The sequence below is a fragment of the Vulpes lagopus genome, chromosome 9 (genome assembly GCF_018345385.1).
Source record: "Vulpes lagopus strain Blue_001 chromosome 9, ASM1834538v1, whole genome shotgun sequence".
In the NCBI taxonomy this organism is placed as follows: domain Eukaryota; kingdom Metazoa; phylum Chordata; class Mammalia; order Carnivora; family Canidae; genus Vulpes; species Vulpes lagopus.
The window spans coordinates 53,033,517-53,052,856 of record NC_054832.1 but is presented as its reverse complement, the minus strand read 5'-3'; the positions used below and the strand labels follow the sequence as shown (position 1 = coordinate 53,052,856).

The 19,340-nt window shown below is 38.8% G+C and overlaps 1 protein-coding gene across 1 annotated transcript in view; it reads right to left on the bottom strand.

Moving 5' to 3' along the window:
* The window catches only part of MRPS28 (mitochondrial ribosomal protein S28), a 104,559-nt gene extending 86,136 nt beyond the window's left edge, over positions 1-18,423 (bottom strand). The window contains exon 1 of the mRNA XM_041768524.1: positions 18,177-18,423. Within this exon, the coding sequence (XP_041624458.1) occupies positions 18,177-18,392 (216 nt within the window). The 5' untranslated portion in view covers positions 18,393-18,423. The remainder of the gene's footprint in view (positions 1-18,176) is intronic.
* Between the last annotated feature and the right edge of the window lie 917 nt (positions 18,424-19,340).

Below are 19,340 nucleotides of genomic sequence, written 5' to 3'. Positions count from 1 at the left end.
TGAAAACTTAGGCTATTTCCATATTGGCTATTATACATAATGCTGCTATGAACATGAGGGTGCATACATTTTTTGAGTTAATGTCTTTACTGTCTTCAGATAAATAGAATTGTTGGGTCATATAGTAGTTCCATTCTTAAATTTTTTTTATACATTTTTTAAAAGATTTTATTTATTTATTCATGAGAGACACAGAGAGAGGGGCACAGACACAGGCAGAGGGAGAAGCAGGCTCCATGCAGGGAGCTTGATGTGGGACTCCAGGATCACGCCCTGGGGGTGCTTAAACCACTGAGCCACCCGGGCTGCCCCATCCTTAAATTTTTTAGAAACCTCTATACTGTTTTCCATAGTGACTATAGGAAATTTACATTTCCACCAACAGTGGTGCAGCATTCCCTTTTCTCTACATCTTTACCAATAAGTGTCACTCCTTGTCTTTTTGAGAATAGCTATTTTAACAGGTGAGGTTACCTCACTGTGGTTTTGCTTTGTATTTCCCTTATGATTAAAGATGTTGAGTATCTTTTACATACTTGTGGGTTATCCATATGTCTTCTTTAGAAAAATGTCTACTTAGAATTTCTGTCCATTTTTATTGTGTTTTCTACTGAGTTATATGATTATTTAAATATTTTGGATATTAAGCTCTTATTGGATAGATGATTTATAAATATTTCCTCCCATTCAGTAGATGCCTTTCATTTTGCTGATGGTTTCCTTGCGTTGCTGTAAGAAGCTTTTCAGTTTGATATAGTCCCACTTATTTTTGCTTTTGTTGCTTTTGCTTTTATGTCAGATTCAAAAAATCATCACCAAGATCTATTACTAAGGACCTTACCACACATTTTCTTCCAGATTTATGGGTTTAGGTCTTATGTTCAAATCTTTAATCCATTTTGAATTAATTTTTAATTTTTGTATATGCTGAAAGACAGTGGTCCAGTTTCATAGTTTTGCTTGCAGTTATACAGTTTTCCCATCACCATTTATTAAAGAAACTGCCCTTTCCCCACCTATATTCTTGGCTCTTTTGTCATAAATTAACTTAACATATACATGTAGGTTTCTTTTGAGCTCTCTATTCTGTTCCATGGTCTATATGCCAATAACATACTGTTTTGATAACTACAGCTTTGTAATATAGTTTGAAATCAGGAATCGTGGTATCTCCAGGTTTGTTCTTCTTTTTTCAAGGTTACTTTGGCTATTCAGGGTATGAAAAATTATATTTTAAAAGAGATTTAAAATTCAAATAGTAATAGAATGCTATTGTTTTTTGTTCCATCATTTTTGCCTACACTTTGTTACATTTTACAATGGAAATCAATGTATTTTCAGTGACTGAAAATGATTTTACCACAAGCATAAAACCCCAGGATTAACACCTGAAATTTGCTTTTAAATTGTACACTCACTATATTGTTTGGACACTATTCAAGTAATCAGACAAAAGCTCTCCTTCAAAAATCATAATCTAGAACTATTTCTGAATTCCTCGTTATTTGCCAAATGTCTTCTAAAAAAAGTAAGTGTAGCAATTCCATCAACCCACGTTGACAATAACACTGTTAGCTCCTCTTATGTTGATGCAGACTACAGAGATTATAGTAGGTACACTGTCACCTGCTGGGTATACCATGGAGCTCAGTGTCTAATCCTGATGATGGAAATGTTCCCATAAAGCTCATTCATAGAGTTATCATAGATAAGGCAGGTAGAGCTGACTGCTTCCTTTAAGAATTGGTCACAGGGCTCAGATTCCCTAAGTATTCCTGTTATTCTACTGTACTATTTTTCCCTTTAAGGTCTAGAAGTTGAACAAGACTGCCCAGGTAGAATAGAGGAAGGTGAAGGGATCACAAATATAGGGAACAGTATCATTTTAATTTATTCATTTTCCAAATGTGTTCAGTATGGAGTGCCTGTCATGTACTAGGCTTACTCTAGCCTTGATATAAAAATATGTAAAATAGCAGAGAAAACACAGAGTTAAACCAACATGACAATAGAGACTAGGGTCCAAAAAGTTGCTGTAAACAACTGCCACCCTCACGTAGGTCGTAAAGAGTCTCGTACCATAGTAAAGTCAGATTCAAAAGAGGTCTGTCATTAATGGGGTAACAGTACTTGCTCCTTCTTTTAAAAAGAAATCTTTGACAGCAGTATGCAAGATGGACCAGAAAGAGGGGGAAAAATTAAAAGAAAAGTGTTCAGAGGCTCCTCCAATTAGCTAGGACAGGGATGATAAGGCCTACACTGATGCAGTGGCCACAGGAATACAGCAGAAGGAATAAAGAGCTATTTACCAAACAGTACGCAAAGACTTGATCTCCAACTGGCTACAGAAAGTAAGGCAGAAGGGCAACCATGAATAAGATGTAAGAGCAGTGCAGGAGAAGTAAGAGGGTAAGTTAGTTCTACACATATTAGGTTGTGATACCTATAATATTTCAGGGAATACTGGCTATTGAGTACATACTTAAAAATTATGGTTCAAAGGAGCACCCAGACGGCTCAGTTGGTTAAGTGTCCGACTCTTGATTTCGGTCAGGTCATGATCATGAGACCAAGCCCTCAGCACATACTCAGTGGGGAGTATGCTTGAGATTCTCTCCCTCTCCCTCTGCCCCCTCTCCAGCCCCCACCAAAATAAATAAATAAATCTTAAAAAAAAAAAAAGAATGGTGCCCATATTTATATACATACTAACATAAATTTATACATTTATAGTGATATATACAAATATAATTCCTTCTAAAAAATACTATTAAATGCTAACAGTAATAATTTCTATGTAGGAATATTTCTTTATATTACTTATTATGGAAAATCTAGAACATAAAATCTATGTATTACTTTAAAGTTTCAATGTATTTTAAGTTTATATAACTTTCACGCATATAAGGACATTTAATATACAGCTTGGAATCAGAGGCTATTAGTGCTAAAAACATGAAATATCAATTTGTTCAACCATCTCACTTTACATGCAAATACCATACCTGTTATTCAAAACTACATATGGCTGACCATATGGTCATACAGTGACCCTTAAATACAAGTTACTTCAGAAGACAAAAAGTATATAGAAATATTATTTTAAAACTTGAAGGAAACATAAAGCAAAATAACAGAAACACTGAGGAAACCTCAGTTTTATGACCAATTCTGCCATTAAATAGCCAAAAAAATCTTGAATAAGTCATTTAAGTCTTAAATTTGTCTTCTCATTTGTAAAAGAAAAAAAAATGGATTGGATAACTACAAATTTAGTAACAGGAATTCTTAAATATTCTAAAATGTAAAAAGAATTTTATAAAGTAATAAACATTATAATAAAAAATGGAATAAAAAATGGATTGGATAACTACAAATTTAGTAACAGGAATTCTTAAATATTCTAAAATGTAAAAAGGATTTTATAAAGTAATAAACATAAAAGGAAGGCAACTTTCTAGTAAATACTGGAATATATGCTCAAAGATTTTTTAGTGAAGGAGCATGATAAAAAAATAAGTTTAGAAACCTCTATAATAGAGAGATATCATCATAGTAGGAAAATAATTATGCTAAGTAGGGAGAAACAGAATTACAAAAGGAGGCTGGATAATCAGTAGCCTTCTCTTTCAGAGATGAGCTTGAGTCACACTCTTAAAGATGATGGAAGGGAAGTGGAGAGACAGAAAAAAACCTTGGGACCAAAGGGTCCCTTAAAGATTTCCAGTAAGACATAAGTTATCTGATTAAAAGATAAAGCATGCAGGTATATACATGGAACAGTACTTCGAACCATTCTGGGATATGGGACACTTCTAAAACGGAATTAAATTGTCATGTTCTAAGATCTACTATAATTACTACATCGTTTTTTCCTCTTAATCGAAGTATAATTAACATACAGGGCTATATTAGTTTCAGGTGCACAATGTAATGATGCAACAATTCTATATATTACTCAGTGCCCATCCTATGTATACTCTTAATCCCCTGTATCTATTTCCCCCATCCTCACTCATTTCCCTTTTGGCAACCACCAGTTTGCTCTCTATATTTAGGAGATTGGGTTTGTTTGGGGGTTTTTTGGGGTATCTTTTTCCTTTGTTCATTTGTTTTGTTTCTTAAATTCCACATGAGTGAAATCACATGGTATTTGTCCTTCTACGATTTATTTCACTTAGCATTCTTTTTTTTTTTTTAAAGATTTTATTTTTTTATTCATGAGAGACAGAGACAGAGACACAGGGAGAGGGAGAAGCAGGCTCCATGCAGTGAGTTCAACGTGGGACTCGATCCCAGGTCTCCAGGATCAGGTCCTGGGCTGACGGCAGCACTAAACCACCGAGCCACCCGGGTTGCCCCAGCATTATATCTTCTATTCTAATATTATGCAATTTATTTAATAACATTCATCACATTTAAAATCAATTGTTAAAAGTTTGTCTTCTTTGCTATAATCCTTTAAGATGGAAAAGGAGAGGTCTGTTTTGTTCAGTACTAAAAAAGTTTACATAGATATATTATCTTAGTTCCTGGAAGACAAATAAAAAAACAGGATGGATGTATTTACTGACTATTCTAAAATGAACCTTCTAAAATTAATTTCCACCCTATCCTTGGCACCACCCCTTCCTGTGTTATCCAAGCACCAATAATTAACAAACTCAATAGTCAAAACATGTTTTTAGGGATCTGCTATAAAATGCACTGCTATCTACTTCTACTTTTTATTCTAACCCTGCACAATGAAAGCACAGGGTTAACAAGTAAATAAAGCCTAGAATAAGTGTACAGGACAGGAATTGTCTCATAAATAGGTACTCAAAAAAGTCCCTAGGTTAAGGCTGTGAACACAAGAAGATGAGACTACCAAAATGGTTCCAGAAGAATACAACTGTAAGATGGGTTGTCTACATTAATTCTGGGCTATCTGGGGTTTGTTTTCTAAATTGATTGAACCTAAAGGGATTAGTGAACCCATTTCCACGATAAGGGACACTGATGGTCCACAATGTGCATTGGCAAGGCAGTTTCTTAAATTAACATCTGTGGACACCTATAACCAAGTGCCTATAGAAGGCAAGGCTTTGTCATGGGAAGTATCTTCTGCCTCATTATCAATTAGGTCAAAATACAGAAGTATAAAAGTGTCATTTGCTGTTAATTGCACTGGAAAACGATAACCTCGTGGGGGGTTTAAATTCCCAGCTAAAGGTTAACATAAGGGATCTGAAAGCATCTATAACTCTCCTAAAAGAAATCTTTATCTCCTTCAGCTTCAGGACCAAGATTAAAAAAAAAAAAAAGGCCCCCCAAAAACAAAAAAACCCAAAATTTACTTCTGCAGATGGCTGAATAGCAATGCAAACTGAGTTCCCAACTTCACAGGTCCTCTAGTGTTAAAATTGGGGCATTAAGAAGGTGGTGGTGAATTCTGAAAATCAGAATGGGGCATATGGGCAGATGCTGATGAACCTGCAGACCCTTAGCCGCTAAATTCTGCCAGTGTCCTTCGCCGTTAGAAGAAGCCCTTCCATCCCAACCTGAGGTTAGTTTTCCCTTTCCTGAAGTACCTGCAATGGTCTACCTGAGTAGTTGCAAGAGCCCACTGATCCTCCTAAGCACTGATCTCTCCCACTTCTCATCACTTGTAGACCTGCATTGTTTGATATGGTATTCACTAGACATATGTAGCTATTCAAATTTAATTAAAAATAACTTCTAGCACTAGATCTATAACCAAATTCAACTCTCAGCAGACCGCAGGGGGTGAGATACAAAGTATAGTCCATGAAGAGGTACAACACACACCAAAAGAACTGAATGATTTTGTTAATTCATATCAATATAAACGAAGGATCTGTAAGGGAATGGATCCTAAGAGTACTGGGTTAAAGTGAAGGGAAGACAGTATTGCCTTGGGCCAAATTTACTAGTATGGGCTCACTAAGCCAAGATTCAGATACAAAAGTTAGCTTCAGAGACTAGGTAGGCATGGCTCTTAACTGGTTGGTTGGTTGGCTGAATAAAACCTAAACCCAAAGATAGACTACACCAGATGAAGTGGAATCACTAGAACTTCTTTAGTACACCACAGAGAAAAGAATCCAAATGTTTAGAGAAAATAATAGAATGTTGAAGTATATCATTTACAACCTTTTCACCTAGCCCTTACTGTGGTCCCTAGCAGGATCTGTAACACTCAGTTCACCAAAGCTATGGGGTGAAGGGAACACCAGCATTTCTAAATTGCTGTGTGGTGACTATTCTCCGCACTAGTACTGATCGGTAGGAACTGCTTCCAAAAGAAGCTCTCTGAATTCAGTTAAAATAATGAGATCTTGAAGCGGCAGGAGCCAAGTCAGCACTTACTAGCCAACGATATGATAGTCATGGTTATCATAAAGTAATAGAGTGTAAGCAGTAATCCAAACAGTCTGACTTGAAGAGCTCTTTTGTGTTGACTGATTGATTATGGTGTCCCAGAAATGAAATAGATGGAAAAAGTCTGTAGTTCTAATGAACAGAAGAAGTCTGGCCTGAATAACCACAAATGACTGTCAGGGCCACTCAACAAAATCCCAAAACTGAACCAATTCCTAGACACGGAGTCCTCTAAATGAAGAGAAGATCAAGTCAAGGAAGGATCCTGCTGCATAGCTAAAAATTTATACTGTCTATCTTCCTACTAACGAGAGTCATAACTATTGACCAAGGTGTCCACTGGGGAAGGAGAAATAATCACACTTTTTAAGGATTATGTGAACCTCCATAACTCTTGATGACTCAATGTGCTTCTAGTCAGAACAGGTTTATGGTGGGGGGTCACATGATTAATGGGAGTTTTAGCTTAGGCCTATCCTCTGAACTTACTGTAGTTCTCTCTCCAGTTCTAGAACGCATAATGGGAATAGATTTACTGGCAGAAAGCCCACATTAGTTCCTTAATCTGCAGAGTGAGGGCTATTAAGGTAGGAAAGGAAAAGTGGAAAATATTAGAACTTCCCCTACCTACTGAACAAGTAAATTAAAGGCAATACTACATTCCTGAAAGCACTGCAATGATTAGTGCCAAGGACCTAGAAGACGCAGAGTAGTGATTTCTATCACATCCCCACTTAACTTGCCTATGTAGCCCTACAGAAAACGTGTCCTACATAATGACAATTTAATATCATAAATTTAATCAAGTGGTAACTCCAACTGCAGCTGTTGTTCCAGATGTGGTTTCACGGCTGGAGCAAATCAAATATCCCCCACCACCTGGTATGTGCTAACTGATCTAACAAATGCTTTCTTTTTCTAGATCTGCTAGTAAAGACTATATACCTCAGGGTTACATCAATTCACCAGCTCTGTGTCATAAACTGGTATACAAAGACTTTGCCATTTCACTCTGCTGGACATCATGTTGGTCTGTTATACATACTGACTGGACTGGAAATAAAAGTTTCAACTACTCTAGACACACGGTATGACACATGTATTCCAGAGGGTGGGAAATAAATCTCACAAAAATGCTGGGCTTTGATGAAATTCTTAAGAGGCCAGTGGTCTAGGACACGTTGAGATGCCCATTTTTACCACTAAGAAAGGTGCACACAGTACTTACTGGGTCTCTTTGAATTTTGGAGGCAACAAATACCTTATTTGGACATTCTTCTCCAAATCTTTTACCAAAGTAACCCAAAAAGCTGCCAGTTTTAAGGGAAGCCCAGAATAAGACAAAGTTCTGCAACAGGTCCAGACTACCAGGCAAGCTGTTCTACTAGCCAGGCTTTATAGCCTGGCAGATTCAGGCTATACCTGAGTATTTCAAGTATCTGTAGCAGATGAAGATGCAGAATGGAGACGTCGTCAGACCTCTCTGTAGGTGAATCTTAATGCAGAGCTAGAGTGGTCCGGAAGGACAGGGGTAAGGAATAGCCCCTCAGTAGGCAGAACTTTGAGCAGTGCACCTGATGACCTTGCCTGGAAGGAAAGACAGCCTAAGGAACGGATCTGTATTCATTTGTATAAAGTGACTAATGATTTTGCTGGATGCACAGGGATTTGGAAGTCACATGATTCAGAAATAGATGACAAGGTCTGGGAAAGAGATATGCAGACAGACTTCTCTGAATGGGCAGAGTGAGAAAATAAATCAATCACATGTAAATGATTTATCAGTGGATGTCAACCTCTTTCCCCAGCTATTCCTGTACCACAAATGGGTTCAAGAACAAAGGTGCCACAGCAGCAGGGACATGCTTCTGTCTTAGTAATAGGAGGGCTATCTCAACATGTTCCAGACTGCTAGTCAATGAAAAATTTCACCAAGGTGGCAGGCTGCTGAATTTTTGTGGGCTGGAGGTTATGCATAGATTCAGAAACATTCACTTCTACTCACCCATGTGGATCTGGCTACAACCACTGCTAAATGACCAATCTGCCAACAGCAGAGACCAACAATAAGCTTCTAATATAGCGTCATTTCCTAAAATGATCATATAGCTAGCTGGTGGCAGGTTACACTGGGCCATTTTATAGAAAGGATTGTGATATATTATCACTGGAATAAACACTCTAAATATAGATTTGCCTTTCCTACCCACAAAGTTCCTATCAAAACCATCATCCATAAACTCAGAGAATCTCTGGTTTACTGTCATGGTATTCCACACAGCATCTTCTAACCAAAGAAATCATTTTACAGGAAATGATGTGTAATAATGGGCTCATGTTTATGGAATTCACTGGTCTTACCAGTGCTGGGCCTGAAAGACTAGAGAAATAATCCCTTTTTAAAAAACTAAACTTTCTACTTGAGATCATTGTAAATTCACACATATTAAAAGAAATAATACACAGAGATCTCTTCCATCCTTTACCCAGTTCTCTCAAGGCTAACATCTAAGACCATATAAGAAACCACAACCAGGAAATTGACACTGATACAATCCACCAACAGTACTCAAACTTTACCGGTTTTATATGCAATTACTTACATGTGTATTTAGTTCTACAGAATTTTATCATATGTAAAGACACATGTATTCACCACCACAGTCACATTACAGAACAGTTCCATCACTGCAAGGATCCCTCATGTTGCCCTTTTATAACTCCCCATCTTCCTTCTGACCTCTACCCCATCTCTAACTCTTAGCAATCACTGATCTATTCTTCATCTCAATAATTTTATCATTTCAAGAATGTTATAAACAGGCTTACATCATGCAACCCTTAGAAACCAGCTTTTTTTCCACTCAGCATAATGCCCCTGAGAGTCATTCAAGTTTTTATGTGTATCACCCGTTTGTTCCTTTTTACTTCTAGGTAATATTCCATAGTATGGATGTAACACAGTGTGCTTTATCACTCAACAGCTGCAGAATATCTGAGCTGTTTCCAGTTTTTGGCTATTACAAATAAAGCTGCTATGAATATTTATGTACAGGTTTTTATATGAACATGAGTTTTCATCTCTCTGGGATAAATACTCTGTGCATTAGTGTACACACATCTCTTTTGGTAGAACCCAATCGTCACAATTTGGGTAACTGGCCAGAGATGAGTTGCTGAATTGCTGACTCCTGGAATGGAAGTCCACCACTCATGTGGTGGCCAGGCACAGAGTGCTTTAAAAAGCAAGACAAAGCCCAAAACAAATCAACTGTTTCATTTTATTCCTAAATCCCTACAAACCAGACTCAACTGTGATAGTTTTCTTTATTCCCTTTATTATTTAATGCCAACAGATAAAAACAAACTTTAAAGACATAATCATGCTATAAAAATTATTATTAATATAGGGGCACCTGCTGGCTCAGTTGGTAGACCATGCAACTCTTGATCTTGGGGCTGTAAGTTCCAGTCATGTTGGGTGTAGAAATTACTTAAACTCTTTGGAGTGCCTAGGTATCTCAGTCGGTTAAGTGTCCAACTCTTGATCTCAGTTCAGGTCTTAATCTCAGGATCAGGAGTTCAAGCCCCACATTGGGCTCCACGCTGGGTGACAAGCTTCTTTTTTAAAAAAAGGGAAAGTGAAAAAAAAATAAAATAAAAATAAAAAAAATTAAAAAAGGGAAAGTGGAGAAAAAATGTCTTAAAAAATGCTTTAAAACATGTTTTTAAATTATTATTGTATAAAAGGGGAAATTTTAATATAATCTTTAAAAGAAAAACAAAACCCAAACACCTTTAAAGAACAGAAATTTATGAGAAGTTAAGAGTTAATAAAGATACACAAAGTTAATGCTGATTTGGGTAGTCATAAAAGAGTCTGATATGCTATGATTAGACATATGACCATCCATGAATCAAAATACATATAGAATATATTCAGAATAGATTTATCTTTTCTTTTAGGAAATTTATAGTATTATTTATAAGCATATTATAGGTGTTGATTTTCCCTAGAGATTTATACCTACCTCAATTCACTCTTCTATTGTTTTAATATTAACTGGTAATTTTCTCTAAATATGCTTTGAAAATACTAGACACCATTGCGAAACTAAACATTTCAAAAGATGTTTCTTAATAATTCAGGAATAACTAACCTAGAATTTAATACTGTAAAAACCAGTTGGCACCAGTTAAAACCATAAATATTTCTCAACATTCCTTTACATATTCAGTTTTAAAACACTGGTATAATTTTTAAAGTTGTCAATATAAAACTAGTGAGAAAATAAAAATTTAAATAAAACTATAGAATATCGCTACTATATGAATTTAGTGAGCTTAAAACTTACACTAAAAATAAGAATTTTTTCCTTGATATTAAAACAAATCCTTTAAAAAACCATATTCTGGATTTTTCCAGTATTCTGAAAAGACAAAATGTCTGATTATATCTTCTGCTTTCTGGAATGTTCCAGCATTTTGAAATAAAAAATATCATTAAGAAATATTCATGAAAAAGTGAAAAATAACATTTTTAAAAATCTGTATGAAACCTAATATATTGCTAAAATAAAAATATAAACTGTCTTATACCATCAGTATTCTGCATAAATAAACCAAAGCAGCAAAATCTTAAAAGAATAAAATGTTCTACTGGGTCATCTCAAAAACTCTTGCAAACAATTTTTGACTATGCTGAAAAGTCATATGCTACCCTCTACTGTTAAAAAACAGTATTATTCACAAAGCAGAAAACCAATTATTTGCTCAACTATTGCCATCTTGTGGCTGTTAAGATAGGTCATCTGCAATTGCACATCCTCCAATTGGCTTAACATTATCTGTTGAGTACAAATCTCTACTATCTAAGTGATATAACAGTGTCAGAGATTTTTAAATATTTTTTTTAAAAAAAAGAGGAAAAGGCGTCTAAGTTAAAAAATATACTTAGCAAACAAACATTTATCTGTTCTCTATACGTAAGAACGTGTTATGTTGGTTACAAAAATGAAAGCAATTGGTCCCTACCCTCAAAAAAACAAGAAAAAAAACTGTTGTAGAGATAGGTGCATAAACTGGTATTAAAGGTAATAAACCAAAGAAAACCGAAAATGGATATGTGAGCATGGGATGAATATGGTACCTACAAACCCCTATATCAAACAATGGCATTTCAGTTCATTCAAACTTGAGATTCCTTTAACTAGCAACTTCAGTGAAATCTTAGGATACGTATTTCATGATGAACTGCCCTTGATTAAATTCCTGCCTACAGGGGAAGGTTTCTTTTGAGGATAACTGGCCTTGCTCTTACTATCACTTATTTCCGAGGTGCCCATACACATACCTATGTTGGCACTCTAAGGATAAGAATGAAATCATTGAGAACAATTTCAACCTATGTTGTTGACTATACATACATATTGTTAAATCTAATAGGTCAAAAAAAATCTAATAGGCCACTCAAGATATTATAACTGTGTAAGTTTAATTCCAATTTAAGTCAACAAATATATATTCAACCCCTAACTTATGTAAAGAGTAAATAAAAAATGATCCCTAAACTTCAGGAACTACAATCTAAAAAAATAGGATAGAAAAAGTTCTCAAATGACTTCAATATACCTTAAAGAGTGGTGTGTGTACCATTAAGGAAATCTAAAATAAAGCTCCAGAATATTCAAAAGGAGTTTCACCTGCTTGATTAGATGATAAACGCCTAATGGAGATGATTTTTATAATGGAATTTGCAGGCAGGGAAGCTAATTCCAGGGGAAAGACAAAGAAACAATGACTTGTTTAGGCAACAGTGAACTATTTATTTCCACACAGAAAGATTTTTTGAGTAGAAACCACGTTATAAATGAAATCTTGCATAGAACCCCAATATATACAAAATAAATGTAGTATTTTGTTAGGATAAAGGTATTTTATGGTTCAAATTGATAGCATTTGCTTACTATGAAGTCAAAAATATGAACATACAGATATTTTCAGTGGTAAGGAATAACAACCCCAGTTCCCAATTTCAAAACTCAAATTGCCTATACGCTTTGACCCAGCACATATCCCATTATGCAAAAAAATATATACAAATGGTCACTGTAGCATGGTCTGTATTTATATTAAAAATCAAAAAGAAAAAAAAAATCAAAAAGGAACAAAACAGAAAATAACCTAGAAGCTCATTAATGAAGGCCTGGTTAAATAAATTATGCTACACCCATACCATGGAATACCAAGCAAATTTTTTTCAATGAAGTATATACACATTACACATATGCAATAGGGAAAAATATACTTTCAGGTAAATATAACAAAGTATAACAAAGTTATACTTACCTGAAAACAGCAATTTTCAGCAGCATCAACTAAAATATACCGAGTGCTTATTAGTATCAGGCATTTGTGCTAAGTATTTAAATAATACGTTCTTTAATCTCATCATAATTTCATGATAAAGAATTTTTACAGAAAAGAGAGGATAAACAGATATTAAGTAATTTTCCAAGAAAACATAGCCAGAAAATGATAGAAGAACCAGGATTCAAACTGAGACCATCTGAATCCAGAGCTTACATTCTTAAAACAGTAATAATTCAAAACAGTACCAACCAATTTGTGTTTGGGTATAGTGATTACTTAAAAAATAAAATCCTTAGGAGCACCTGAGTTGCTCAGTCAAATGTCTGACTCTTGATTTTGGCTCAGGTCATGATCTCAGATGAAGCTTCATAAGATGAAGCTCCACAATGGGCTCCACGCTGGGCAAAGCTTGCTTAAATTCTCTCCCTCTCCCTCTGTCCCTCCCCTACTCCTCCTTCCCTTCCTCCCTCCCTCTCTCTTAAAAAAAAAAAAAACACCACCAATAACAACAAAAAAGCCACACTCTCAAGTTATTCCCTATGATCTCCTTATTTGTTGCAAATAGTCTCCTTTGTGTGACAACTCCAAGCACACATACACACACAAACACACTCTCCCATCTGGAAAGTGAGGGAAAGGAAATGGGGGCTTTAACATTTCCCATAATAACCTTCAATGCTATTTAAATTTCCTTTTTAAAGTAAGCAATATTATTTTTATACTTTTCAAAAATTTCAACCATATGACAAAGGTGAATTTCATTCATCTTATAAACTCAGGGTACTCTCCAATGAATTAGATCCAGGAACTTCAAAAAGCGAACATTTCTTCACAAAATTGAATCTCTTTCAATACCTCAAAACTGCTCACATTCCTCATCATAAATACTAGTCAGAAAAGCACTAAAAACTTCTAAAAAGCACTAAAACCAAAACTAATGTGGTATTTTCAGTTTTATCACTCTTAAAATTACTTTTGCTCAATCATTATTATAGACAAGCACACTTAACTGATATGCTGAAACTTGTACTATTCTTAGCTATTCAACTGTTTGTAAGCAGTATCACACAGATCTCAAGCCAAAGACAGCCCAGGCAAAATTAACACAGGAAACAACAAGGATGTGGAGAAAAAGGAGCCCTCTTACACCACTGGTTGGCACACAAACTGGTACGGGCACTCTGGAAAAGAGAATGGAAGTTCCTCAAAAAGTTAAAAATAGAACTACTCTATGATCCAGCAATTGTACTCAATACTAGGTATTCACCCAAAGGATAAAAAACAAAACAAAACAAAACAAAAAAAACAGATTCAAAGGGGTACATGTACCTCGATGTTTTATCAACAATATTTAAGCTAAGTTAAATTAAATTAAGATAATTAAATTAAATTAAGATAAAAAGCTTTATCAACAATATTTAAGCTATTGAAAAAGCCCAAATGTCCATCAACTGATGAATGGATAAAGATGCGGTATATGTACACAATGGAATATTATTCAGCCATCAAAAACAATGAAATCTTGCCATTTGCAAGGATGTGAATGGAGCTAGAGTTTATTATGCTAAGCAAAATAAGCCAGTCACAGAAAAACAATTATATTATTTCACTCATATGTGGAATTTAGGCAACAAAACAGATGAATGTGTGGGAAGGGAAGAAAAAAAGAGGAGAGGAGAAGGCAAACCATAAGAGATTCTTAATGATAAAGAACTGAGGGTTGATACAAGGAGGTGGGTGGGGGTGGGCTAAATGGTGATGGGTAATGAGGAGGGCACTCGTTATGATAAGCCCTAGGTGTTATATGTAAATGATGAATCACTAAATTCTACTCCTGAAAGCAATACTACACCACATGCTAAACTAGAATTTAAATTAAAATGTGGAAGGAAAACAAACAAAGACTGTCAGGTATAATGAAGTTCAAATATGCACTATGTGTACTATTCATTTATTCAGCCATTTAGCAAACATTTATTAGTGCCCACTAAAGGTCAAGCACTGTGCTAGCTGCTGGGGATATAACAGAACAAGACAGACAAGGTCTCTATTCTCTCAAATTTATATTCTTGTGGGGGAAAAAGCCAGAAAAGGCTTTATTCTGAAGTATGCACAAGTTATTCTGGAATCACAAGTTAACATATTAATGATTACAAATGTCCTTAAATTAGGATTAAACAGAATGGCATGTGCATGTGTTTTTTTTAATTACAACTTAATTATTATTAATTATTTAGGAAAGCAGTGGGATTTCATTCTAAGAACTGGGCAATCCTGGAAGCATCTCTCTCTGTGGCAGGAGGTTGGAGAAATAGCTGAGGACACACAAAAGCTAAAATGTACCAAGTTAAATGACAACAGTCACTGGGCTGAGAGCACTTCAAATGTATTAATTCGTGCAAATTCCACCATAATCCCAGTCAGAGTATTATGTTCATTTAAGATAAGAAAGCAAACTAAGGGGGCACCTGGGTGGCTCAGTGGGTTAAGCATCTGCCTTCGTCTCAGGTCATGTTCCCAGGGTCCTGGGATGGAGCCATGGATTGGGGTCCCTGCTCCACAAGGACCCTGCTTCTCCTTCTCCCTCTCCTGCTGCTCCCCCTGCTTGTGCTCTCTGTCAAATTAAATAAAATCTTTTTTAAAAGGGGTGGGGGTAAGGAAAGGAAAGAAAGAAAGAAAACTAAAACAGGCTAAGTAACTTGCCCAAAGTTAACAAGTAAGATGACTGCACCAGTCTCTGAGTCCTGGCCTTCTGAAACTGAATCTAAATTCTAATCTCTGCACTAGCCTCAGTCCTAAATGGCAGCAGGCTGATGATGGAGAGGTGTGAGTTTAATCTTGTAGGCAGTGTGAAGGAAGGTTTATAAGTTTTTCAAGCAAAGCAAAAAAGCATCTCATTAAGTCTGATGACAAAGCCCAACTTAGGAAGATAACTCTGTCCACTGCATATAATGACCTAGATCAGAGAGTAACTGAGGGTCAGTGGCCAAAAAAAAAGAAAGAAAGAATGAGTAAACGGGTCTAAGTAATTGGAAATGTTCCAAAGCTAAGAGCTCTTAGAATGGAGACTACAATCCAGCATCCTGACACCCTCCTTTCCAGGGAACTTCCCCTTCCTTCCACTAAACCAAGATGTTGAAAATTTTTGAATAGTAAGTGAACTGCATGTCACAACCAAACACATTTTTTTTTAAGTAGGCTCCACACCTAGTGTGGAGCCCAGCCTGGGGCTGAAACTCCTTCTGAGATCATGACCTGAGCTGAGATTAAGAGTCAAACACTTAGACTCAACAATAGACTGAGCCACCCAGGCACCCCACAACCAAACGCATTTCACCTCCATCTAGTAGAATCATACTTCCTAAACTGCGTTAGAGAACAACTGCCCAGAGAGACTTCATTAAGCCTGAGCTGGACTGACCAATTCTAACAGATGTCCTGGGACCTCAAGAAACACTCCTGTATCCTCTTGAGGGAAAGAAAGGCAATGGAATCTTGATCACACTCAAATATCATGGTTGTTTCCTTCATAAACAAACATTGCTTACCATGTGAAACCCCCAAGTATGATGCCACGTGGCCTTTCAAACACTCTACCTATGATGTTACAATTTCATTTTTGCCACAATTAATTCAGCAGATGAGAATTATTTTCTGGCAGTTTCTGATTGTGTTTGGAATTCGGTGAAAAGGCATGCAGGAAGGGGTGAAGTGACAAATACCTGAATTATATTTATACATCTCCTACTTTACTGCACTTAATCCTCAAAGCCATCCACTAAGGATGGATCAAAATCCATTTATTAGTCAGCTTCTGGTCAGTTGCTGGTAACATTTCAGGATTTTATGACTGCTCCAGGTAAGGTAGACAAATAATGCACCTCTCCCCCCCATATGTCCACATCCTAATCCCTGGAATTTGCGAATAGAATATGTTACCTTCCACAGCAAAGGAAAAAATTTTTTTAAAGATTTTACTTACTCATTCATGAGAGACACACGGAGAGAGGCAAAGACATAGGCAGAGTGAGAAGCAGGCTCCCTGTAAGGAGCCTGATGTGGGACTCGATCCTGGAACCGGGAATCATGACCTGAGCCAAAGGCAGACGCTCAACCACTGGGCCACTCACGTGCCCGCAAAGGAAAATTAAACTGCAAATGAAATTAAGGTTGCTAATTACCTAACCTTTAAACAGGGAGATTATCCTGCATTACCTGAGTGGGTCCAAAGTAATCACAAGAGACTTGTAAGTGGAAGAGGTAGGCAGAAGAGAAGTCAGAATGATATGATGTGAGAAAGAATCAATCTGCTGTTGCTGGCTTTGAAAATGATAGAAAGGGGGGGGGGTGGACCGGGTGGCTCAGCGGTTGGGCATCTGCCTTCAGCTCAGGGCGTGATCCTGGAGACCCGAGATCGAGTCCCAGGTCGGGCTCCCTGCATGGAGCCTGCTTCTCCCTCTGCCTGTGTCTCGGCCTCTCTCTCTCTCTCTCTCTCTCTCTCTCGCTGTGTGTCTCTAATAAATAAATAAAATCTTAAAAAAAAAAATTTTTTTTTTTTTTTGTGGTAACTTGTTAGAAGAGCAAAGACAAACCTAACGCAGCAGGCTTCTCCCAATCCTTGGATGTCAAGGACATTCTGTCAATAATAACTATCAACAATTACCAAATTCCAGGTAGTTTTCTCTACTCCAGGGCACTACCAGTCTGCGAACCGCTTGGTACCGGTCTCCAAAGACACAAGCACAGAAGTTGAGAGCGTTTATTTTTATGTAGTCTAACGTGGCCAGACATCCATCCAATCCCATGTCTGCTGCATCTAATACAAAACTGTGATCCGTATTTACGTCTATCCATTTTTTTCCTATTTTACATAGTACTGCCTGAGACACGTAGAAATTTTTTTTTTGGGGGGGGGGGGGTCATTTACAGAAAAGGAAAGCAAAGCACTGACAGGTCAAATCATTTTCCCTAGTTCACAGAGACAGTAATTCTCTTTCACCCACTCGCTGAATTAACAAACATTAACAGGGAGCCGGCCTTGCACGCCGGACCGCAAGCTCCGCGCTGCAACTCCTGGGTATGAAGAACTCGATGGCAGGGAGCCCAGCCTCTCCTGGGCCGGTGGCGGGGGGCGCGGGGGACGGGGTCCAGTTCGTCTGAGGCCCGGGAGGCCCCGCGGACCGCCGCCCCCGCAGCACTCACCCAGAGGAGCGTGCACGAGGCAGGTCAGCACGTCCACGCCGCACAGAAGCACAAGCGACGGAGAAGACTAGGGACCCGCGCTTCACCTCCGACCGGCCCGCCGCAACGCCAAGACACACCCCTGCTCCCAGCTCCACCCCGACGCCTGGCTCCGCCTCGACTCTCGCGCCCCCCCCCCACCCCCCACTCTCCCCCCCGCGGCGCCGCGGCTCGCTCACCGGCTTCTCCCCGAGCTCCGCCTTCCGCCTCAGCTTCGAGTGCCGCTCCAAAGCGCTCGCGAAGCCGCCCTGGCGCATTTCAGGCTCCGTGGCATCGGGACTCTCGCTCCCCGAGCTGCTCCCGGTGCCTGTGCCTCGGCAGGGCCGACGGAAGGGAAACCCTCGCAGGAAACGGCTCTCGGCAGTTGCGGCACGGGCCCGACACAGCGCCGCCATGACGGCCCCGCGACCTCTGACCTTGGACCTCGCCGTCAGCGTGCAGGTCAGGGGGCGGAGCAACGAGGGGCCCACCCCTTGCGGGACGCGGGTGAGGCGCGGCGGTGCCGAGGCGGGCGTCGGGGCCGCGAGTGGGCCCCGGCGTGGGAGAGATGGCTCCGCGGGGGTCTGTGAGCTTCGTCCTTGGCCTGCTGCAAGTCCCGGCCCTGCGCCGCCTGCTGGCCCGCCGCCTGGGCTTTTAGAAAACCCAGAGGGGGAGCCCGGGTGGCTCAGCAGTTTAGCGCCGCCTTCGGCCCGGCGTGTGACCCTGGGGACCCGGGATGGAGCCCCGCGTCGGGCTCCCTGCACGGAGCCTGCTTCTCCCTCTGCCTGTGTGTCTGCCCCTCTGTCTTTCATGAATGAATGAATGAATGACCGAGCCTCACGTCGGGCTCCCTGCATGGAGCCTGCTTCTGCCTCTGCCTGTCTCCCCCCCCGCCCCCCCGTCTTTCATGAATGAATGAATAAATAAAACAAACCCAAAGGGCCTTTAAAGACTTGTTTTCGGGTCTTTGCTCCAATACGAAGTTCTCCGTGATCACCATATTTAGAATTGGGACCCCAGACACACTCAACCGGACTCCCCTGGTTTCCTTTATACCGTTCAGCGACTCTCGGTACTGCTGCCTGGTTTATTTATAGGGTTGTATTGGCGTCTGCGCCCCCAGCTTTGTGAAGTCTTGGTTGGCTGTTGGATCCCCGACGTCGGGCACACAGTGCGGTTCAGCGAACGTTGTGGAATCCTGGAACCAAGGTGGTCTCTTGTCACCTCTTCTTGAGGTCAGTCCACTGATGTTCAAAAGTCAACCTTTCTAAGAGGTTTCTGTCACCTGTAGATAGCTCCAGTCCCTTCCAAGGAATCCCGTTTCGGAATGGGCCTAGACAGACTCTACCCGAGACCCCCACCCT